Genomic DNA, 25,406 nt, shown 5'->3' with positions numbered 1-25,406 from the left:
AAAGTCTTAAGCAGCCCTGAAATTCTAGGCCATTTTGGTGTACCTTTCTTGGTCTTGGGCAAAAGATGTATGAGGATGCTGGAGCGGGTTGTCTGAGGCGGGGGGAGTGTTGAGGGGCTGAAGCGGGATGGTCTCTCTGAGATTAACTGCAGTGTGCTGCTTGTTTCACTAAACCGAAGTTCCTAGAGGGCATGGGTGTATCTTATCTACCTCTGCATCATAGGCATATGGCAAAAGCCCGGTCACCGAAAGCACCCAATGAATATGAAAAGCATTAACCAGGCTTCCGTTTTCTAAGCCCTAATTCAGTGCCAGGCACTGCACTTAGCTCTTGATGATGAAACTTCATTAAAACCATCCCTCGGGGCTTCCCTGGTGGCGCAGTGGTTGAGAGTCCGCCTGCCAATTCAGGGGACACGGGTTCGTGCCCCGGTCCGGGAAGATCCCACATGCCGCGGAGCGGCTGGGCCCGTGAGCCATGGCCGCTGAGCCTGCGCGTCCGGAGCCTGTGCTCCGCAACGGGAGAGGCCACAACAGTGAGAGGCCCGCGTACCGCAAAAAAAAAAAAACAAAAAACCATCCCTTGCACCACTGGTGTAGTGGTATCATGCAAGATTCTCATGAACACCATCCCATAAGGAATTGTCACCTGTGATCTTATAGATAAGGAATCTGTGGTTTGAGAAACTTACTGACTTGCAGATCCAAGAGTGACAGAATCCAGCGCCTCACTGGGAAACTGATTTGCTTGAGGAGTCTAAGACCTGGCACCCTTCCCTAGCTGAACCACTGCCTCTACCAAGTGATTCTGGGTAGGGTTCCTCTCCTCTGGGAAGCAGATGACATTACTATTGTAAGTTTCACACAATTTCCTTACCTTATGTTCTCGTTGTTGACCGGAGGCTTACGAAAGATTTTTACTAAGAGTGAGTATAGGAAAATAGTATAGATCTGCATCCTCCCAATTCAGTTTGACAGATCTAAAACGGGAAAGACTTTTCATGTAGATTGATTTGGAAAAGAGAAGCGCTAAAATATACTCACAATTCTGCCAGGGTTTTAAGTAAGGTTCTGTTCTGACTGTCTTTCTTCAGATGATCCCGAACTGCTTGAACTATTACTGAATTGTTGTACAGATCTCCCGGCCATTCTCGGATCAGTGTGGCAAAACCCTAACCAAGGGGGAGAACAGAGGAAGCACACTCTTTAAACAGAAAAACAATCCAAAGAGTTCATACAATTCCTAAAACTATTCATGGAAAACAGATAAGATCACATTAGGATTAAAACACTGGTCCATAAACATATCATCAGTTTTCACGGGTGGTGAGGGAGGCACACAATGTCCGCATACGCATCCCCATTCGTCATCCTTTCTCTTGTGATTGGATGAAATGCACAAGGAAGCAAGGCCCCCAGGTCCCTCCATCTGCCACTGCAGAGGCAGAATTTAGGTCTGACTTGTTCTCTCCTCATTCTGGACTAGCGGTAACACTTGGAGAACATCTTTAACATCTTACAGATACTGTCCAAGCCAGCTGCACAGCCAGTACTGAGCACACAGTGGCTTTGCCTCCACAGTGGAATCACCCGGCATCCCACCTTCAACAAGTTATCATCTCTATCTTCCTTCCCCTCATGCCTCAAAACCTAGTTTTGTTTGGGGATTTAGGACACTGGTTCAAGTCTGTCCCCTGCTCTTACCCTGACTCTCTCTCGATCTCAAATTTTGTGGTTCTGATAGAAAACTCCAGACCCCCTGATTGGATCCTGTTTCCCTCCAGGGCTGATTCTTGGCCAGTGTTCTGGGCAGCCGTGTCGTCCTGATTCTCAACTTTAGCCCCTGTGACTCAGAGTATTGGGGAGCTGTTTACTTACTGATCCTTGACAACTTTTAGGAAAAAAACAAAAAAACTGTAGATGTTTTCAAAGGTAGCAAATAGAAGTAAAAATCTTCACATTATTGAAAAAAATCATATTATTTATATTAAATAACTCGACAAATGCTTTAATGAACTACTTTGAATTGGTTTAAATGATATTTAGAAATGAAAATTGTGTGGTGGAATTTGCTTCTATAAACTACCAGGATTTGCTGAGAAGAAAATCACAAAAATAATCAGGAATATAGTTGTTTTCTGCCAAAGAAACTCCTAGCAAGGATGGCAAAAGACCAGAAGAGGCTGCACATTTTCCATTCAAACTGCAACCTTCCTTCATATGAACATGGTTGCAGTTTGACTTGAGAGATTTGGGGAGGACAGTCACGAAGTAAAGAGGATACATTTCAGAAAACTACTAAACCAGAACACTGAAATGTTCTCTGAATCAAAATATGTTGGATCAAGTTTCTGCTTTCTTAAGACTGCAATTTATAAAAGTCCTGAAAAGATTTCCACCCCAATCCTGGCAGCTCTCAGTAGACCTGAAACCAGAGGTAATACTGTTCAGGAAAAGAAGAAAGCCTGGCTCCTTTTCCTCTTTTCCATGATTCAGGCAACGGCCTTGCAGTACTGCCAACTTCTAATACAAAATAAGACAAAATGACAGGTCATGTTGTGCGATAAAAACCTGAGGACTCCAACGTAAACTGAAATAAACATTGATCCCATTTCACATTAGGCTTTTCTCTGCTTAACTGGTTTTGTGTACCTTTGAATAAATGTGCTAAAAAATACTGATGAAATCACCCCTGGGGCCTTTATCATTAATTAGAGGACAGAGTAATCAGGGAGCTATTACAATCCAGTGGCAAAATCAGAGAATCCCCTGGTGCCCATCATATCGGGTTGGTCAGAAAGTTCATTCAGGTCTTTCTGTAAGATTAAAGACTATTTATTAAATGAAGTGCCATAGAAATTGTCCCATTTTTAACATGCTTATACATTTGTCATTAATATTACGAAGCAAAACTTCACTATTTAAAATAATTCTGCTAGGCTGTAAATTAAAAGGCAAAGCTGTATGCATGTCAGTAGAAACCCCGTACAAAGAAGTTATGAAGAACCAGTACCTCCAAGAAAATACTGTTCATATATTTTTATTTTTAATCTGACGTTTAGTGCTATATTTAACAGCACAAAATTTTCATCCACATTATATGTGATCAAAAATGTTGCTACAGAACACTGCTATCTGATTAATTATGTGACAATTCAAAATTACACATGAAACGGAGAATGATGGAAGCTAAAATGCGAATTATTTATAAGAGCTTATGACAAACCAAATTATTGATAAACTTCTTAATAGTACTGACCAGGCAGACACCCTAAAATATTCAGGAAAAAACATCTCCAAGCTCGGAGTCATGCTTATTTCTTTCAGCCTCAGTCAAAAGTTTTCCACATATGAATTAACAAGACACCTTTAACGATACAGGATTTAAAACAGTTTCTTGAAAAAATGAGGGTTGAATCATGAATTGTAACAGAGTCATACAAATAATAAAATTGCTTTTTTATGGTTAAATTACATTACTTTAAAAACAGGACAAGTATACTAAGCTTCGGTATTTCAAAATAAAGCTCATACTCTTTCCATCATTTTCACAGAACACTCATAATTTTCTTTCTTTTGGGAAGATGTACAAAGATGGAAAATTTATGACAGCCACTCTGTGTACTCAGAACATACTGGAGAGAAAGAGAAGTCCATTGTAAGTCTTCACAGAATAAACCTTTTCCAATAACTACGGCCAATGATGGCCTCTCATTAGATCTCTTAAAACACCTTGCTCTGCCTGTCTTATTTTCTAGTTGCTTAAAACTTATTAACAGTGTCTCCCCAGTCAGTCTGTAAGCCCACTGAAGCCTGGGACTGTGTTTTTATTTCTCTTGGATCCAAATAAGTACTCAGCCCAATTGTTGACCATGGTAGGTTCTAAATAAAGATGTGCTGAATTGGACTGAATAGGAAATGAATAGAAACCAAGCTCCGAGACTTTAGCAGTTGGCACCTAGCAAAAATGGCAGAAACTATTACCATAGACTCTTCCGTACAGACCTGGAAAGGAACAGACCCATGCTGGTAGGGAAGACTGGATTATGGTACCAGAGGACATGGTGATAAGAGAGCATGAAGAGATGCTGCCTTCATTAGTTTGTACAGTTATTAAAGAAATACGTTGTTCAAGTTTAATTCATCCGAAAGCACGTAGTCCCTTCCTATGATAAGAATACAGGCTTGGGACAGTAAAGGAACTACATAGGTCACACAGGCGACAGGATGCTTGAATCTGACGTATCCAGGAACACGTGGCCGACAGTAACTGACCAAGTGTGCGAGTTATCAGGATAAAAGTGCACCATCTTAAAGGTCCCTTTGGATCTTAAGCTCTAAAAACCATCTCAGAGTTAAAATACAGTGTTTGCATTATTACTCCTCCTTAAATTGAATCGGTTATTTGTTAAAAAAGTATCTCAGTAGGCATTCAGAACACAGGAGTTCTTTTTCTCATTCCCTCTCTGATTGTCTCTTTCTATCTATTAACCTTTCTTTTTGGTGGTTTTTTTTTTTTTTTTTAAGGCTGCACCGTGTAGCATGCAGGATCTTAGTACTCCGACCAGGGATCAAACCCAGGCCCTCTGCAGTGGAAGTGCGGAATCCTAACCACTGGACTGCTAGGGAATTTCCATTCTATCTATTAACCTTTCCGCAAGCCACTCCGCATTCTTGTGGGAAGGAGAAAAGCTGTAAATAAAGTCTTCCTTATTTTCAAAACATAACATCAGAATGTACAAAGGCAGTGACAACCTGCAACATACAGTGAGGTACCAAAAATGAAAACTGATCACTGGGTTAGGTCCCCGAACTTTATAAGGAGCCTAAGATGCTGCCACTTTTATGAAAGACTTTGAAGTTTGGACAGAAACTGGAGAACAGCAGTCGGTGGTCCGATATCTCCTGACTGATGGATCGTCTCAGCACCAGCTCTGATAAAGAGCTTACCAGCCTTGTCTAGAACCTGCCCACGAGAAACACCATCTTTTCCTCTAGTCAGAAGCGGGTGAACGCTGAGTCTTCCCACCACGTTTCGTGGCTAGCTTTATTAGAGCACCCAGCATGTAATGTAATAAGGGGTCCTCAAACTCAGTCCTGTTGACACTTGAGGACAGATCATTCTTTGTCATAGCGGGGCTATCCTGTGTGTTGTAGGATGTTTCGCAGCATCCTTGCTGGCCACCACCCACTAAATGCCTGTAGTGCCAATTCCCCAGTTGTGACAATCACAAATGTCTCCAGACATTGCCACATGTCCCCTGGGGGATGGGGGTGGGGGTGGGGGAATCCACCTCTGTTGAGAACTGCTGGTTTATATGCTTGGGGGTGACTCAGACTGGAGCTATTGCTAAATGCGCACCATTTCATTCACATCTGCATGCTCAGCGCCCAGCACATTCCTGGAATACAGTAGGCACACGGAACAGAGACTTTCTGAACAAATGCATTTTAAAGGAACAAACTTAAAAAATTATCATCCATTTTGGGTGCGTGCAAACACCAAATTTAAAATCAAACCCAGGCATACCTATCATGGATGGCCTTAGGCAAGTTATTTAATTTTTAGTTCCTCTGTAAAATTGGATATTACTATGTATAGTGTTGCTGGGAGTATAATATCGCAACATGCATGTAAAAGCGCAGCGTGTACAGTAGATAAGCAGTTTAAGTACCACCTTTCTCCTTAAACAATAAGCAAAACAGATCATTTCCAATCCCCTTCCCCCTATCTGCGTCCCAATTTCTCTGCAATCCTCCTTTGACAAACTTAGTTCTGAGACTCAAGTATTAGAAAGTTCTGAATTCTTTAAGGGTAGTAGAAGCATCATTAGCAGATGCTATTCTATTTATGAATTCCCCCAAATGGCACTTGGTCCTTTCCCTTTAGCTCTATCGAGGAGGTAGCTTTAAGAAAATATTCCAAATGTCCATGGATTCGACATTTTCTGTAACAAGGTCCACATAAACATCAGTGGCGGGCTTCCCTGGTGGCGCAGTGGTTGAGAGTCCGCCTGCCGGTGCAGGGGACACGGGTTCGTGCCCCGGTCCGGGAAGATCCCACATGCCGCGGAGCGGCTGGGCCCCGTGAGCCGTGGCCGCTGAGCCTGCGCGTCCGGAGCCTGTGCTCCGCAACGGGAGAGGCCGCAACAGTGAGAGGCCCGCGTACCGCAAAAAAAAAAAAAAACCCAAAAAAACCCATCAGTGGTCATCAGAGTGTATGTATCTCAGTTTCATCTACCACAGAGAAACTGCAAATCTGCTGCCTTTAAGCCAGCTGCTCCAGTGTACCATTTTTCTAGATTTCATAACATTTTTCACTGAGAACAATTTGACCATGTTGGAATGTCATACCTCATAATCACTTTCCAAAAATTCATGCAAGATCATTTCATAGATGAGTGGTTTCAGAACTGGATCCCCTCTTGGCAAATAAGGACTAATAGCCTAAGGAAGGAAAAGGCAAAAAAAAAAAATCTTTAAAAAGTAGCAAAATAAAACTGTACTCCAAAGAGGCAGCACATATAAAAATATACATTTACTTTAAAAACTTAAGGCAACAGAGTACTTTGGAAAAATATTACGAAAAGATTCAAATAAGCTCTACCTTCTTATAACATGTTACAATACATTTTAAAAAGTATAGATAAGGTGTCTACATGTATGAATGAGTGAATAAAAGACACTGCCTCGATTAGGTTAAACATTATCTCTCTGTTCTTCCTGATGAATTAATGAAAATCTAAGTAATACTAGGGAGAATGATGATAAGTCAACTTCTTAAGTAATCAAGGACTTACAGGTCATCTATTCATCTTTTTTTTTTTCTTCCTTAAAATGGAATACATCAACCTTTAAAAACCCATAATCATCGTTTGAAATTAAGGGAAAATAAACCTTGTGTTTTTAGCTACTTCAGCACTGTGTTAAGTGTTGAATTTCCAAACACCGTAAATGGTTCTGCAGTGCACTACCCACCAATCGCCATGCTCTGTCCTGGGGACCCAGAGCTCCAGGCACTGTCGCCAGGAGCTCACAGCTTCAGAGGGAAGATATGCAGATATCTAAACAGCCAGTTGCAATATTGCGTGCTAAGTGTCTTGAGAGAGGGGCAAACAAGATGCTGTGGCGAGGTGGATCTTGGAGACTGAAGCAGAAGTGACAGATGCCAGGGGCCTGTCAGGCCAAGAGAGAGGGGGAAGGGCACCCTGGTAGAGGGAACAGCATGGGCAAAGGCATGGAACCATGAATGCACACTCTGCATGCAGGGAGGTCAGCATGGCTCAGACATGTGAGATGGGGGTCACGGGAGGGAGATGAGGCTGAAGAGGAAGGTGACGTGGGGTCATGAAAGGGATTCAGATTTTATGCTCTGAGCAGGAAGGAAATGAGAGGAGCACATTTCGTTTTTAAACGGCTAACTGTGGGTTAGGGTTGTCTATAGATCTGCCGGAAGGCCCTTGCAATAGTTCAGGCGGGAGTTAAGGCAGTGGTACCAGAGAGGGAGGAGAGGCCCAACTGGTACTGACAAAGTGAAACTGACAAGAACTGGAGATAAAACAGAATAAGGAGGTGAGTTAGATGTTCTCATCAAGACAATGGCTTTAGCTGCATAGCACAGGGAGATCAGCCCAGTGCTTTGTGACCATCTAGAGGGGTGGGATAGGGAGGGTGGGAGGGAGACGCAAGAGAGAGGGGATATGGGGACATACGTATACATATAGCTGATTCACTTTGTTATACAGCAGCAACTAACACAACACTGCAAAGCAATTATACTCCAATAAAGATGTTAAAAAAAAAAAAAGACAGTGGCTTTGAGCTATTAAGCATGGAGAAATGAGTATACTGTGATGTGGTACACACAGATTGAAAGGAGAGGGACCAAACTTGGGAGGGAAATGGATTCACATTAATCTGAGTGATCATTCTCAGCAGCATGTACACACAAGGAAAAATGTCCATCACACGCTTCCAACATAGATAAGGAATTCAAAGTAGAGGTCTGGGTGATGGAGCCATCATGGTAAACATGGCCGCAGGACTGGAGAAGATCCCCCAAGGTCAATCCAATAAACATGACGAGAAGTGTCCTTGAGGGTCTCCTGGAGAAGAGTTACATTTATGGGGCAAGCAGAGGACAAGGCAAGGGGCTGGCCAGGTGAATAACTAGAATTTTTAAAAGCATGTTCATAATTCTAAGAGAACACTGAAGAGGCTCACAAATACTGAAAGGTTTTTAAAAAACGTTTTAAACAGATATCCAGACATAGGAATACTTTATTGATTAGTTTAGATACTGTAAACTAAAACGAAAGATAAAAAAAATGAAATATCAAAATTATTTGTTCGAGCTACCTGGTCAAAATTTTCCATTTGTCTTCCAGCAAGTAAGACGCTGGAAAATGCACTAATTCTTCAGTACATGTGAAAAAAGCCTTATGTTTATTATAATCTACGGTGATGAGACTATACCTGTTTTCCACATTCATTAAAAAGAACATGAAAACTTCCATCTGAACACAGAGGGAATTAGAGGGACATAAGAAAGTGAAATCATATCATATATGTAATACATTTGTATCTATTTTATGCACATAAAATATAAACCAGATTTCTATTTGGTAACTAATTTCTACAAGTTTTTCTTTCTAGCTGAAATAGTGCTCGCTTCCCAATAAAGAACTGATTACTATTAATTTTATTTCCATCTCAATGTTAATATACTACATACAAAAATTAAAGAGTTAAAAATAAAGCTATGCTTACCTTAAGCTGTCCAATTTCTTTAAATTTATAAACTTCATATTCCCAGAGTGCTGCATTTTTCCCAAGAATTTTCTGGCATTTGCTGGCAGTAAAAACATCCCAGGGAAAAGGAAGTATAAATAAAGAAAACAAACAGAGACAGAATAAGTAGACATTTCCCCTAGTGGTTTAGATAAATCTCTCATCCCAGAACTTTGACAAATTTCCATTTCAAGTGCCAATGAACATAAAGGTATTACTGGTACTCACTTGACTGCATATACAAAGTTGATGGAAATCATGAAAATACGAAATACTTATAAATAGAGATGAATCCCTTTCAGAAGACTTTGATTAGGGGTTTTCCCACTGATTTTTCTGTCCTGAGTTTCCTACTTATCCAGATGAGTGCTGCTGGTCTGGGGACCCTTCTTGCCTTGAAGAAATATCATACCCAAAAGTGTCAATGAAACCACTTTTTCAATGGCTTTAAATGGTGGACGACAAAATCAGACTTTAGAAAATTCGAATCCTACTTCAGTATATAATTCAGAAAAATGTTCACGTATGAATAAAACTGTGATTTACACATCGAAGACACACATTTCCCTAAATCAGGGGACAAACAGTGGCCCTGAAGACTGTTTCCGGGCAGCCATGCAGCACTGCAGGTGGCTCTGTGCAGCTCGAGGGGGAACTGCCCACACAGACCCACACGACCGCTATAAACCACCTAGGTTTCTGTCCTGCAAAAACCTGTCTCTTTTCCTCTCTTTTCCCTTTTGTCCTGTCTCTCCTAGGATGCTTGTAGCGTGAACAGCCCTGGAGGTGAGAGGACACAGACTGTGTCTCCCTCTGGAGCACAGGGCAGGTTTGTTTACTGCCCAGTAAAATAAAAATAACATCTTCCTCTGGAGACAAGGGCAGGCAGGCTTTATAAAAGCCCATTATAAAAGAATCAGACACCCTAAGCCCAGGGTCCCTCTCCTGTAACGCAACCCGCTGCCTGGGCCTCTCTGCCTCATGCTGTGGGAGCTAGAGAAAGTGCTGGTACTCTGGCCACGACTACTGCTGAGGTAGACGGTCCTGTGTCTCTGACCCTGGAGTATCAGGTCTTTTGCCAGCACTCATGAAACTGGCAGGCAAACCTGTCAGCTTATAAAAAGGGTAAAGTATCAGACTCTTCATGATTTCTGACACTCTTCTCATTAAGTAACGAGAAAACCATTTTTCGTTTAGTGCAAATGAGACAGTAGGTGGGTAAATAACATGTTATCAATCCATTCTGTGGTTAAAAGCATTACTATTCAAAAATAACCCCTGTTAGAAAGATGTAAAAAAAAAAGTCTGTCAACTGTAGAGAAGGACTTATTCGTATCGCTAACACGGCTCAATTCTATTTATATTAACAAATAATGGTGAAAACATCTTGATTACCGTGCCGCTATGTCGTACTCTCCTTTCTCCACCAGGTGGTTTATATATGCCAAGCCGATGTCCTAGGGGAAATGAAATGAAGGAATTTCATACTTAATGGAACACGTGGAAAGTTGGGTCTCCGTTCCTGAGTGGGCCCGCTGACTGGAACCTGTTCGTACATCTTCGTTTGCTTTATGTAACTATGCTCATTTCTTTCTTGAGCATATTTAAATACACTTGTATTCTCACAAAGTTTAGAGTTTACAATTTTAAAAAACATGACTACTTTAAAGGCTCCTAGGCTGCCCTCTTCTAAGAAATTTCCTACAAAGAAATCTCTGATAAGACAGACATGATCCAACAGTTTCATGTTGTCACTGGATAGAAAATTGTTTCTCGTGCTTTCATCCCTAAAACGTGAGCTACCTGTCTCTTCTATCCCAGGTCTGAGGGAATGCTGTAGGAAAAATGAAATGACAGATCACTTGAAAGGGAAATATTTAAAGTTAACATCGAAGTGAAAATGAGCTCAGAAAACCAGGTCATTCGAACACACGAGTTTACAGATGAGGAGACTGGAGCTCAAAGCAACGCACTGACTGGCTTCACAGGATTCGTGCTCATTCACTTATTCCACCTTAGTCCTGAAAGGATTTGAGGTGGCCTGTGTCACCAGAGACGGGGGACCTCTTGCTTGATCGCCTCATGACTCTCATGAAAGATTAGTTCCACCTAAAAGCATTTGCATGAGAAGCTTGAACTCAATATATATAACAAAACTTGGATTTTTTTTTTTGCGGAGCTTCTTCCTGGATAGCAGAAATGGCAGGAGCCCATTTTTCTCTCTGCCTGCCTTACCCTAGGAGAAAAATGTCCAGGCATGATTAATGTAAAGGGCATGCCCATTTCAAAAGTGAAGGGAAATACCCAAAGTTCTTAGTTTATTAAACTTTCACTTTAATGACTGTGTAGGAAATCGTATTTCAAATCTGTTGGAACCACGGAGTGAAGAAAAGGTGCTTAACTTTATTTCTCTGAAAATAGATCACATATCACAGTATCTACCGTTTCAGAGAACAGACGCCTCTTTTGAAGAGTCAATTTCTCTAACCTTTCTCCCCATGTCCATGCTCCCTCCCAACTCATCCTGTGCTCCGTGCTCCTTTAACCTCAACCTGATTTTCTCTCTTTTCCCTAAGCATAAGCACATTAAATGTCTTACACGAAATACCCACCATCACCCAAAACCTCCCCATGATGTCACAGTCCCCAGCCATTGTCTTGACTCCTTTCCACTTCGAGGCTAGCCTTAGTCTATATTCAACTCAACTTCATCATCTCCTATTCACTTTCACTCCACCAAGCATGTTGAGAATAAATAATATATACAGAAAATGCACTTGTCACTTTCATATTACCAAACCCAATGTACAACTGACTAAGCTAAGCTTATCTCACTTTTGACCTGCTTAGTTCAACTATACTCTTCCACTGGCTGGAATGCTCCATTTCTAGGTAATCCTTGCTTATTCTCTACAATTTTGAAGGAATAAAACAACATAAGATGCTCTCGTTCTCTCTCTCCCTTTTAGTTCCTGAACTATTTTGCTTGTGTACTCTTTGGGCATTAGGCTTTTTTGGCAAGTTTTAAAGAGAAGTTTAAGGTGGGGAAAGTGTAGGCAGAAGGACTTTGCACTGGAACCCAAATAGCCATAAATAACTAAGTTTCCAGTTTTCAACTGTAAACTAGGGTCTTGGGCTAGATGATCTCTAAGGACCCTTCAACACTCAGAGGATAACATTTCTTTTCTGCTTTCCATCTGCACATTCATTTTCACAGTTAGCAAAGAAATGGGCTTTCACTCACAATATTTTTCCCATGTCCAAAATGTAATAAAAATATATTTGATGTCCTAGATTAGTCACCATAACAAAATAAATTGAGCCTGTTCTTATAGAGACACTGAAGCAGTCTAGTTTTATGAAACTACTCTTTTTTTTTTTTTTTTTTTTGCGGTACGCAGGCCTCTCACTGCTGTGGCCTCTCCCGTTGCGGAGCGCAGGCTCCGGACGCACAGGCTCAGCGGTGGTGGCTCACGGGCCCAGCCGCTCCGCGGCATGTGGGATCTTCCCAGACCGGGGCACGAACCCGCGTCCCCTGCATCGGCAGGCGGACTCTCAACCACTGCGCCACCAGGGAAGCCCTGAAACTACTCTTTTGATAAATTTCATGATAATGTGGTTTTACCTTTGATTTAAAGAAACTTCCCCACACATAACTGCAAAGCTTTGTATTTAAAGTGTATTTATAAATCCAGTTTCCAAATTACCTAAAACTACCTCCTAGCAGTTGTTCAAGTTTCTTGTTTACAAGCAGAAACTGATTCAATAAAATGAACTATTTTGACCTCACAGGTTAGGGAATTCATTTGAAATAACTTCTCAAAAGGTAGCAAGAATCCATTCTTTTCAAACTACTTTCAGCCTCATTATAACTTATTGAAAGGTAAAGTTATGTTTCAAATAGTAAAATTACATACTTACCAGAATCTTATGTCTTTTAATGTTCTTTTGGCTAATTTCAGCTGCCATCAGAGCTTCCTGTATTTACATAAGCATGATAAAAGCAGTCGAAAAGGAAGAAGGGAAAAGGGGAGAGAGTGGGAGAGAGAGACATTGAGGTTATAAACACTATATTTATTATGTTTTAAAGTTCTGGGCTACATAAACAAGCCCCATTTTCCCATGGCTTTTGCTTCAAGCACAGGAATTTTTAATGCTATGGTTGAGTGAACCTCACTGAATTCAAACTCAAACAAAACCAGTCAACCAAAATGAAGACTTCTCTTATTTCCATTTGAATTCATTTCCACATTAGGACCCTGGAATCACATTTCAGACGCAACTCAAAATACAACAAAATCTCTTACGTTCAAACAAAAAAATCTGTCATGCTAAATCTGTATGACATATATTAATCAAGGGGCACTTTTCCTTTATGAAGCATAAAAAGTAACCTATATGCATACATTTAGGTACAACTACACTAAGATTTTGAAAATCTCTGATTTTATTTGTATTTTGGTAAGTTTACAATGATTCCTTGAACACAAATGTTTGAAACACAAAATTATTTCTTTAAGAAGCTGCTGGATCTAAAGCAATAATGGTAATAACTGGGGTATGAACTTGGTATCCATACCTAGACTCCAAAGAGTTTATAAATTTAAAACTTTTTTTTTCCAAATCCTTTCAGGTGGTTACAGACTTAAAGCACCAAGTAAGTGGACGATTTTTTGTTTGTTTTTGGCTGATTAGCATATAAGACTATCCAGGGAGTTTCTCTAACTAAACCAACAGAAATAATACCTTTGCAGCTATTAAAACTTTAAAATGTTTTCTTTTTTAAAAAAAGCCATGATGGGGCATTACCTACTCAAATTAGTCTGAACCAAGACTCAATGACGTGGACAACGTCATTCCATCTGAACAGGTAGTCCAAACCCTCCTGAGTATAGTCTGATAGCTTTACTTTTTACACATGATATAAGCACAAAATAAATGATTTCACTAAAATATCCAAATGGATGATTTTGAAATACTAGCTTTATTTTATTTTTCTTGAAAAACCACCAAATAAACTTATCAGTAGGCTGGATCGAACCCACCCCTCCCTCCATCACCAATGCCTCTTCCACTGAACAGTAAGGCCAGTCAACTTCCTTGCAGTCTTTATTCCCCCTAACTTGCGAAAAGAGTATCAGAAAGTTATTGGCCTCCTACATATTACTAGCTTAGAACATTCTAATTCACCTACATGAAAGATTTATTACAAAACCCTTTTAGCCCCTCTCTGTTACCGACGTGTCAATACTTTTAAGTAAAAGCAAGACTACTTCATATTTCTTCTTTTCAAGGAGCCAGTCGATGTGGTCATCCTGGTCTCGTTCCTTGGCTACGACAACATCTCTTGGACTCACAATGTAGAAGAGTGACTCCCCTTCCGAGTATTCTAGAGATAAGAGAGCAACAACTTGGGTGACTCAACAGTAGAAACCTTGGCAGTGGTTTGGTGCCGGGGGACAGGGTTAGGCTACCCAACTTACAAGCGAACAGAAAACTCTCTTACCTTTGGAATAAATGTGTTTGGCTGTGTTTGAAGGTAGGGGTGAGAGACAGGTAGAGAATGATAGAGTCTATTCCAGTGCTTTAAAAAATATTCACACGTAAAATGATTTGAATGAAAAAAGAAGGAAGGGAAGGAGGAAGGAAGGGAGGGAAGGAGGGAGAAAGTACCAAAAAGACTCGAAAAAAATAAGGTAGGCTTAAAAATTCTGTTTCCTATATTAACGTTCTGACCTCAGCTGAAAGATAGCGCTCAAAATTCTCCATGTCTATTGTATATAATTTATCTACTGTATATAAACTTTATTGATGGCCATTTACAGCACAGTTCTATTTTTACAGAACAATTACACCCCACAGTTGGCGATAAATGTTTCCTCCTCTTCAAGGTCAAGGCCATCTAAAGCATAAATGACAGATGCCCCAGGCCCTGGAGACATCATCTATCATTTCAGCATGTTGTGCGCAATGCCGATGGTAAGGGTTTCCTGAAGAATTCAATTATAAAACCTGTTCTGAAGGGTTTCTAAATGTGCAGCGGTTTGCTCTGAGCAAAAAATACCTCAACTGGATGCTTTCACTTGTGAATCACATTTGCTTTTTGCTAAGTCCAGAATATCCACTCCCATTTCTCAGCTGATCAAGGGCTTCATCTAAGAAAGCTCTAACAGATACAGGATATTTCTTCATTGACCAAAATGAGAACTGAAAATATTCTCAAAACATGTCTATTGTTTTTAAAGCAGCAAAGAATTTCTCAACAGCCAAAGCTGTTCTATTTTCTCATCAACGTATCTTTCAAGGATATGATGACACCAAAACACAGAGGCCCCTGGTATGACTACAAAGCAATGGTTCTCCCTTTATTTCCAAGCAGTGACTAAGTGCATTCATGCATCCACTCAACAAATACTCAGTGAAAGCCCAGTATGGACCGGGTGCTCTCTCAAGCTCTGAGCATTCGGTCAAAGACAGACAATTTCTCCGGCAACCCAGAGTACAGCTTCTGGGGATATAACGTTGGGAGTGATACGCCAACTAGGGGACCATGCTGCTTGGCATCAGTGTAAGTCAGGCGTCACATGAAATAGTTAGGACAGGAGACCAAGTACAAGAACAAAGGCCACAAAGCCTCCTCACCTTGGTCCTGGCCTCATCTCTACCCCTCCCTTCTGCTGTGGGAACTCAAGCAAGTTCTACAGCATCTCTGGGCCTTGACGCCTTCATTTTCAACATAAAAGGCCTGCCCAGATAGGATCTAAGAGCCTTTCAGCACCTTAATTTAAATTCCTGGTTGTGCTACTCAAGTGGAGGGGAAAAAACGTACATATAAGAAATAACGTGAGTCAGATCCTTGATGTCTCTCACCTAAGTGATAATCTCTACATTCATTTTCCTGAAAGCCTCTCACAGTCAGAGCATCAGAAGAGATCTCTTCACAAGTCTCGGAAAGCGGCTGGATGATATCCAGTCTGGGCCTGGCGCAGTATTCCCTTTCCTAAGGGGAAAAAGAAAGTCTCATTTGAATTACATTTCTATAAATGATACAAATTAGGGACTTCCCTGGTGGCGCAGTGGTTAAGAATCCGCCTGCCACCGCAGGGGACACGGGTTCGGTCCCTGGTCCGGGAAGATCCCACATGCCATGGAGCAACTAAGCCCGTGCGCTACAACTACTGAGCCTGCTCTAGAGCCCACGAGCCACAACTACTGAGCCCGCGTGCCACAACTACCAAAGCCCGTGCTCTGCCACAAGAGAAGCCACCGCAATCAGAAGCCCACGCACCAATGAAGAATAGCCCCCGCTCGCCGCAACTAGAGAAAAGCCCACACGCAGCAACGAAGACCCAGCGCAGCCAAAAATAAATTAAGAAAAACAAAAAGGAAAAGTAGTGCCTTGTGCAAAATCACATGGATACTAAGTGGCCAAGTGTCACAGCATATTTAAAAAAAAATGATACAAATTAATTCTAGGTAGCCATAATTAAGTGCTTTGGTTTTGTAAATTCAGCAGGTCTAAGCCTTTCTCACCACCTGCCGTGGACGGCCTCATAGCAGTGGTTTATTTTGACCTCTTGGATGAGATACACAGGACAGGTACCACTGTACTATGTCAGCGGTCCACCACTGCAGCCCTCTCAACTCCAAGGGACGGCTGCCACATCCTTAGATAACTCTGTTACATCTTCTTCACAAATATGAGACAGAGTGAAAATTACATTATAAACTGCTCCATGATCCAGACCACTGCCACTACTAGTCCTTTCACTGGGGATGCTGAGAAGCCAGAGTCTAAGAGTTACGTCTACAGCAAAACCTGCTGAGATGATGTAGATGTTCTGTGCCCGTACTGCCCAGCGTGGTAGCCCTGAGTCACGAGTGGCCATCAAACACCTGAAATGGGATGACTGTGCCTGAGAAACTGAGTTTTAAATTTTATTTCATTTTCATTAATTTCAACTTGGATAGGCACATAGCTTAATGACTACAGTTTGGGACACTGCCATTCTAGATCAAGATAGAAGGGGAAAAGATGCTTTATTGAGGGCCTATGACAATTTCACTAGCCTAGTAGGTGACTGTCCACAGATTCTTCTTGCTGAGTCCTTAAATCACCCTTCAGTAAGTATTGTTCTTCCTAATTTTGCAGATGAAGGAACTGAGGATCGAAATGTTTACTGAGGTCAAAGTTATATAAGTAAACAGTGAGACTGGGATTTGTGGAAAAACTGGGACTATGGATTTAAAATCAAGTTTGTTCTACTATAAAACTCAAGCTCTTTGAATATTCAGCACAGAGGCACGAAAGATACACTTGACTATTTTCCAAAGCAGCGAGACCTAAAGCAGTGTGGCACTTGTACAGAGAACACAGATGAAAGGAACAGAATGAAAGAAATCCAGAACTACTCCCAACTCTCCAAGGTTCCCCAGTAAAACAGTAAGCCTCGAAGATTCCTTTGATCAATTTTGTTAGGTTAATTGAGAAGTGATTACGTCAGCTTTGCATCTCATATATTTAAAAGAGTCCAAAATAAAAAGCAATTATGAAAGACCCACTATTAGAGGAAAAAACCCCACTGAATATACAGGATAATTTATCACATCTGTGGAGAAATGACAAATATTTTGCTTTTAAAACAACAGAAAAGAAAAACCTGAAAATTTTGACTATTTAAAAAATTAACAGCTATAACAATGACAAAAAATATCAAAATTAGAAACGCAAAATAGAAAAAAAAATTGAACCAAATAATGTTAAAAGAAAATCACCTTGCTAGACCATATAAATAGCTCCTTCATGTGTGTAAGGAATCCATCAGCAAGGTGATGGATGAGAAATCCATCTTATCATTATTTTACAACTTTTGTTCACTGGTCTAACAGCCCTGCTTATGCGTGAACTGCCTAGGAGCAGGAATTTGGTCTTGTTGATCATTGATACTCCATGCTGAGCACCATTCTTAACACACGTGCTTTATTAATGAATGGAAGAAAAACAAAACATTAAGGGAACAGCTTCATAAATTAGGTTATATCAACCAGATGAAACAGTTCACAACCACCAGAAAGGTGATGGGAGACTGCACAGCCATATGCAGAGAGAATGGAACGGTGCTCCTAAAATTATGGCCACAGAAGAGCTTGTAACTATCACTGCAACTGTGCGGGAACGGGCACATATGTAAAAGGTGTAATGAGGAAAATATGCTGGGATAACATTACAATTGATATAAAAACGAATTCTGTTTACTGTTGCAGTTAAACTTTTTGATGTGAAAAAGAAAAGGGGGGCGTGGTTGGCCCCAAGCTTGCTTCTTTATTCCTTCTGCCTTAATTTGATCAGTTCTTTCTGTATTTAAGGATTTCAGGTGTCCTTAGGTGTTAGAGAAAATGAAGAGTTATATACACTGACACACACATTTCTAAAGCACCTCCAAGACCCTCACTTCTTCCTCTGAAAAAACTCCATTTTCTAATTTGCTCTTTGAGGTTGGCTTTTCTTGGTTTTTACTCCTTTCCAATACTCTCTCTTATTAACAAAGGTTTCCTTCCCTTCTTTCTTTTTTTGGTCAACTGTTTATTAGGCCTTCCCTTTGTCATTTTACTGCCTCTTTTCTTATGTCTTTCAATCATATCCTGAATGCTCCCCACGTTCCTCATCAAAAAGCACTGTATTTACTCCCTCCGGAGCCAATGCTTTTATTTTCAAAAAAATAAATAAATGAAATAATAATAAACTGATGTCCTGCACAGGGCGAGAAGCCAGCCCTATTGATTTTAGCAGGTTTGAGTGTTCACTTAAGTCTACTGCATGCCATTGCCTAGCAACATGGGCACTCAGAGCTCCAGGTTACTATAGCGATGGCTTCCTGATGCAAGAGCTCGCTCAGAGAAATGTTGGAGAGCAGCTACCACTTCAAAACCAGGACTCCCAGGGTTCTTCTCCCCATTTTATTCCTTGCTATTTGAAAAGGAAAAAAAAAAAAGAGAGAGAGAGGATACAGACAAGGAGAACCCACTCACTGTAAAGAGCTAGACGATCAATTGCATTTCTTTTATACCATACCACAGCATCCCAAAGCAAATCCTTTACAATAAACTCTCCTTGTTTATGCCTTGAAGCCACCCCTGGCCCCTTCCTGACAGGAACTCTGGACTCTGACAATAAAGACAAACTGGGAATGGGGCCGACCTAGGCTTCAAAGAAAGACTCAGTATGCAGGCCCCTCCACTGGACCCTATAACGGGCTTCATTCCAAAATCCTGTATAATGAAATGCAGATTCTCTGCCGCTTCCTATGAGCCGTACATTTCATAACATCATTTGCAGTGATAACCGAGACTTAGCAACAATCTAATTTCAAAGCAAGAATCAAGCTACTCAGAATCACTGGGCCACTGGGAAGTAAACAAATATATCTGGACCACAGGAAGTAATGGACCACCCTCTCTGTAATTCACTCTGACCACAGGGACCCCTGCTGATGCTACACATCAACTTCATTGCTGTCATTTCTGCTAATGCACTGTGTCAGTTTAGTTTCTTGGCCTTTTGGCAAGAGGAATCCTTCATTCCTTTCGACTAAAATACCAAGAGAGATGGAAAAAAGGGAAGGCAAAAAAAAAAAAAGACTCCCCTTTGCTTGGCAAAAGGAACAAAGGCAACCAACGAGTGGAGCTTCTGAAACGTAAATACACGAAGCCTGCAGGGTAATCTCTGCTGATGTTGTTTAATAGGTCAGGAAGTTCTGCTCAGACTGGAGCTGAGTCCCTTCACGGGCAACTTCATCTGGGTAAAAATGCTACAAATGAACCCACCCTATTGTATTTGGGGTGAAAAAAAAAAATTACCGTTTTTTCGGAAACCTCCTTTACATAGGAAAGTACAACAAGCTGATCACAGAGAGGTGCCAGTCCACTGATGTAGAATTCAGTTTCAAACTGAGACACTGCAAACAAAAGGGAGAGAAGATTCACCGTTAGCAGCAAAAAGCAGCACACAAAGGAAAGGACACGTCGACTACGAACGCAGGATGGACTCATTTTAGAAATCTAACAAAAAGGGGGCAGAGATAAACATACTTTCTGGACAATAATCAGTAGCCCAAAAGAATATCTGGGAACTTACGCTTGAAAATTTGTATTACAAATAAAAAGCAAACTCGACAATAACAGCAGCATGAATGGTGAAGAGTGACACTATCTAGTTAGTTTAAAAATGACAGTTAAATCCCATGAAGACACTTTGAAATCTATAAAACCCAATGTAAACGATTATCGATAACAATACTTTTAAATATTAAAATTTTAAATAATTTAAAAATATTACTAGTGACAAAAATACTTTTTAAATAATTTAAACATAAATTTCAATCTTTCACAATTAGGGCATTACAGTGGTATGATGGTCACAAGAAATGCTATTTGTAATTATGAAACTATTACTCCTTTTTAAACATTTAATAAACATTATATCTAGACTTAAAAGAAAAAAGTGTAAATACACATTACATTAGGATGAAACTCCATTAATTCTTCAGTGAAATAAAGGTCAGAGAAAATAAGAAATTTCTCTTTCCTTTTAAAAGATAGTCATTAAAACGTAGAAGTTCTGTTTCTTCTATTGCATCACCTAAGAGGTATATAGATTTAATTACAATGGACCTCAAAGATCTTATAGAAGGCTCAATGGTAGAAGTACAAATATTGCTACAGTATGATTCTAATGACTAGCTGTTGTAATATTTATAATAAATGACTGTTGTTTTAAGCAACTAAGTTTTGGGATGGTTTGTTATGCAGCAAAGCCAACTGATACAATATTAGTGCCAGGAAAAGACTCTTCCAGGAATCATACACGGCACTTACAGATTCATTTGAGAGTAAACTCTCATTTGAACCCACCACTTTTTCTAAGAGTTTCTTGATTCAGTTCTTCTCCACAGTTCTGTGATATTAGCTTCAGGTTTAGTTAACTTTTATGATAAAATGACCATCTTTTCCAAAGCAGGGGAAGTCAGTGTAGCATATTGGAAACAATATTGAATGGGAAGTTAGGAAATCTGGGTCATAACTGCAATTACACTGAACTTGGATAATTCATTTTAATTTCTGTGGGTATGACTTTTCCCATGTATAAATAAAGGTATCAGAATAGAAATAAAACCCATAACACATAAACTGAGGGGGGACTGAATTTTTCTTCTTCCTCCTCTCCACCCTCCTCATAAATCACTTAGTGTTACTTGACTGGGCTGATCTTCAACGCCTGCTCCTTATTTAACTGTTTTCAAAATTTTATTTTCACACCAAAATGAGACTGAGGATAATCAAAAAAAACACTAAGTAGTTAATAACATAAATATTAAAAAGGATAACATTTCTTAAGCTTTGTCCTGGGTGGGATTGCATAGGTGGTCAGGGTGCCCAGGACAGAGCCATACAATGAGAGTCCAAATGGTGCCAGCTCTCCCGTGAAGACTTGTTTTCTCACCCGCTGAACCTGAACTGAATATTCTTATCTAGGCACTTGAAAATAATTTTTGGTAAAGTGGTGATGTGATCAATATTCTCACGAAGCACATGCGTAGAGAACTTCCCACAACCACGTGTTCAGAGACGAGCACGTGCAGCGTGTAGCCAGGCACAGAAGGTTCTGGAGAAGCTTCCCCAGTGCTACCTATGAATGTAGGGGGTGGGCAGGGGGGAGTGGGGAGAGACAGAAGGGTTGGAATGTGCAGATGCTATTGAACAGTGTGGGCCACACATGACCTACTGATCAAAGAGGTGACAGTCTCACATTCAGGAAGACATACAGGCCTGTTAACAGGAGGGCTTGGATGCCAGCACTCCTGAGGTTGCACAAACTCTTCGGTAGAGATGGACTTGTGTTTTTTACTAAAGCGCAGTCCATCGTTGAAATGTTACGCATACAGCAACTTGGATGAAGAACAATCAAAGATGCTACAGAGACTGTTTCATGGGAATCACATGGAGCCTTTGATGGGCTTGTCTGCCATAGGCACCCGAGGGAGAGCATCATCTAAGAAATGGTGGGTGAACGAGGTATTCTCCCCATTTGAGACGCCAAAGGGGCTGCCTAGGCTCACTGACAAGGAGCATCACACAGTATCCCTCCTAAAGGTAACCAAATCCACATCAAGGCTTTGGTTTATAGGAATGAGCCGTAAGATACAGATCAGAGAAACTAGAAAACAATTCTACCCAAATCTTTCCTCCTCTACATCCTGATTTCTATCCTCAAGAACTTGCATTAATAACACAGAAAACTTCCTGTTCTTTAATTAAGAACACAATAGGAAATCTAATGTGTTCTTAAAGAAAATAAGGACAGATGTGAAGAAGCAGATATTTCCTTCTCAATTCCAGATACTATAACAAAATGCTTATTTGTTAAGTACTAAATCCTACCATTTTACTAATTGAAAACAGGTAATAATTTAGTTGAAATGACATGAAATAACTAAATTACAAACAAAAAAATGTTATTTACGAAGAAAAGATGTGGTATTATATAAAAAGTGTTGTCAAAATATCCAGAGGCACAGTTAAGCAAGTTATCACCATGCAGATACAGCTGCAATTAAATAATTCTTCTCATTTTATTAAAATGATTTCATATCAACAGAAATCTTATGGAAAACAAAATTGCAACTATAGTCGCACCCTTTGAGTCACAAATTAAGAGTTCTAAAATAATGGCTGCTTTTCTTACCTTTGAATATTCTACCACTTAGAAATTCATCTCCATTAATACCCATTAGTAATGATATCATGTAAAAAAGAGGACTCATTTCCTGGTATGAGGTCCTAGTTTAGGAAAATGTCTACAGCTATTCTGCATTAAAAAAAAAAAAAGACATTTCAGAATGAATGACATTTCAGGGTTCTGTTTTTCCATTACTACTTACTAATGCAACAAAACAGGATTGTTTTAAGATCTATCATGATTCAGTGTATTCTTTAAATTAAGGTTGAATCCATGAAGGGCTGGTTGGAGACACTGGTGTCAGAATGAACAGGAATGTTGAGGAAAGTTCCCTCTATGCCTACTTTCTGCAGGGTTTTTATCATAAATGGGTGTTGAATTTTGTCAGAAGCTTTCTCTGCATCTATTGAGATAATCATATGGTTTTTCTCCTTCAATTTGTTAATATGCTATATCATATTGATTGATTTGCGTATATTGAAGAATCCTTGCATTCCTGGAATAAACCCCACTTGATCATGGTACATGATCCTTTTAATGTGCTGTTGGATTCTGTTTGCTACTATTTTGTTGAGGATTTTTGCATCTATGTTCATCAGTGATATTGGCCTGTAGTTTTCTTTCTTTGTGACATCTTTGTCTGGTTTTGGTAGCAGGGTGATGGTGGCCTCGTAGAATGAGTTTGGGAGTGTTCCTCCCTCTGCTATATTTTGGAAGAGTTTGAGAAGGATAGGTGTTAGCTCTTCTCTAAATGTTTCATAGAATTTGCCTGTGAAGCCATCTGGTCCTGGGCTTTTTGTTTTGTTTTGGAAGATTTTTAATCACAGTCTCAATTTCAGTGCTTGTGATCGGTCTGTTCATATTTTATATTTCTTCCTGGTTCAGTCTTGGCAGGTTGTGCATTTCTAAGAATTTGTCCATTTCTTCCAGATTGTCCATTTTATTGGCATAGAGTTGCTTGTAGTAACCTCTCATGATCTTTTGTATTTCTGCAGTGTCAGTTGTTACTTCTCCTTTTTCATTCCTAATTCTATTGATCTGAGTCTTCTCCCATTTTTTCTCGATGAGTCTGGCTAATGGTTTATCAATTTTGTTTATCTTTTCAAAGAACCAGCTTCAAGTTTCATTGATCTTTGCTATTGTTTCCTTCATTTCTTTTTCATTTATTTCTGATCTGATCTTTATGATTTCTTTCCTTCTGCTAACTTTGGGTTTTTTATGTTCTTCTTTCTCTAATTGCTTTAGGTGCAAGGTTAGGTTGTTTATTCGAGATGTTTCCTGTTTCTTAAGGTCGGATCGTATTGCTGTAAACTTCCCTCTTAGAACTGCCGTTGCTGCATCCCATAGGTTTTGGGTCGTGTCTACATTGTCATTTGTTTCTAGGTATTTTTTGATTTCCTCTTTGATTTCTTCAGTGATCATATCATTATTAAGTAGTGCATTGTTTAGCCTCCATGTGTTTGTATTTTTTACAGATCTTCTCCTGTAATTGATATGACAAACCCACAGCCAACATCGTCCTCAATGGTGAAAAACTGAAACCATTTCCACTAAGATCAGGAGAAAGACAAGGTTGCCCACTCTCACCACTATTATTCAACATAGTTTTGGAAGTTTTAGCCACAGCAATCAGAGAAGAAAAAGAAATTAAAGGAATCCAAACCGGAAAGGAAGAAGTAAAGCTGTCACTGTTTGCAGATGACATGATACTATACATAGAGAAGCCCAAAGATGCTCCCAGAAAACTACTAGAGCTAATCAATGGATTTGGTAAAGTTGAAGGATACAAAGTTAATGCACAGAAATCTCTGGCATTCCTATACACTAATGATGAAAAATCTGAAAGTGAAATTAAGAAAACACTCCCATCTATCATTGCAACAAAAGAATAAAATATCTAGGAATAAACCTACCTAAGGAGACAAAAGACCTGTATGCAGAAAATTATAAGACACTGATGAAATTAATTAAAGATGATACAAATAGATGAAGAGATATACCATGTTCTTGGATTAGAAGAATCAACATTGTGAAAATGACTCTACTACCCAAAGCAATCTACAGATTCAATGCAATCCCTATCAAACTACCACTGGCATTTTTCACAGAACTAGAACAAAAAATTTCACAATTTGTATGGAAACACAGAAGACCCCGAATAGCCAAAGCAATCTTGAGAACAAAAAACGAGCTGGAGGAACCAGGCTCCCTGACTTCAGACTATACTACAAAGCTACAATAATCAAGACAGTATGGTACTGGCACAAAAACAGAAAGATCAATGGAACAGGAGAGAAAGCCCAGAGATAAACCCACGCACATATGGTCACCTTATCTTTGATAAAGGAGGCAGGAATGTACAGTGGAGAAAAGACAGCCTCTTCAATAAGTGGTGCTGGGAAAACTGGATAGGTACATGTGAAAGTATGAGATTAGATCACTCCCTAACACCATACACAAAAATAAGCTCAAAATGGATTAAAGACCTAAATGTAAGGCCAGAAACTATCAAACTCTTAGAGGAAAACATAGGCAGAACACTCTATGACATAAATCACAGCAAGATCCTTTTTGACCCACCTCCTAGAGAAATGGAAATAAAAACAAAAATAAACAAATGGGACCTAATGAAACTTCAAAGCTTTTGCACAGCAAAGGAAAACCATAAACAAGACCAAAAGACAACCCTCAGAATGGGAGAAAATATTTGCAAATGAAGCAACTGACAAAGGATTAATCTCCAAACTTTACAAGCAGCTCATGCAGCTCAATAACAAAAAAACAAACAACCCAATCCAAAAATGGGCATAAGACCTAAATAGACATTTCTCCAAAGAAGATATACAGACTGCCAACAAACACATGAAAGAATGCTCAACAT

The 25,406-nt window shown here is 39.9% G+C and overlaps 1 protein-coding gene across 2 annotated transcripts in view; it reads right to left on the bottom strand.

Annotated features, from left to right (window-relative positions):
• The window catches only part of VPS41 (VPS41 subunit of HOPS complex), a 178,780-nt gene that overhangs the window by 28,089 nt on the left and 125,285 nt on the right, over window positions 1-25,406 (bottom strand). For both annotated transcript variants that reach the window (XM_065884478.1, XM_065884479.1), the window contains 8 exons: window positions 19,648-19,745; window positions 15,661-15,790; window positions 14,064-14,179; window positions 12,712-12,768; window positions 10,186-10,247; window positions 8,770-8,851; window positions 6,355-6,447; window positions 1,045-1,172 (listed from right to left, as the gene is read on the bottom strand). In XM_065884478.1, coding sequence (XP_065740550.1) covers window positions 1,045-1,172; window positions 6,355-6,447; window positions 8,770-8,851; window positions 10,186-10,247; window positions 12,712-12,768; window positions 14,064-14,179; window positions 15,661-15,790; window positions 19,648-19,745 — 766 coding nt within the window. The remainder of the gene's footprint in view (window positions 1-1,044; window positions 1,173-6,354; window positions 6,448-8,769; window positions 8,852-10,185; window positions 10,248-12,711; window positions 12,769-14,063; window positions 14,180-15,660; window positions 15,791-19,647; window positions 19,746-25,406) is intronic.

This window comes from Phocoena phocoena, chromosome 9, assembly GCF_963924675.1.
Source record: "Phocoena phocoena chromosome 9, mPhoPho1.1, whole genome shotgun sequence".
Taxonomy (NCBI): domain Eukaryota; kingdom Metazoa; phylum Chordata; class Mammalia; order Artiodactyla; family Phocoenidae; genus Phocoena; species Phocoena phocoena.
The sequence above is the reverse complement of the archived record's forward strand: the minus strand, read 5'-3'. Positions and strand labels throughout refer to the sequence as shown.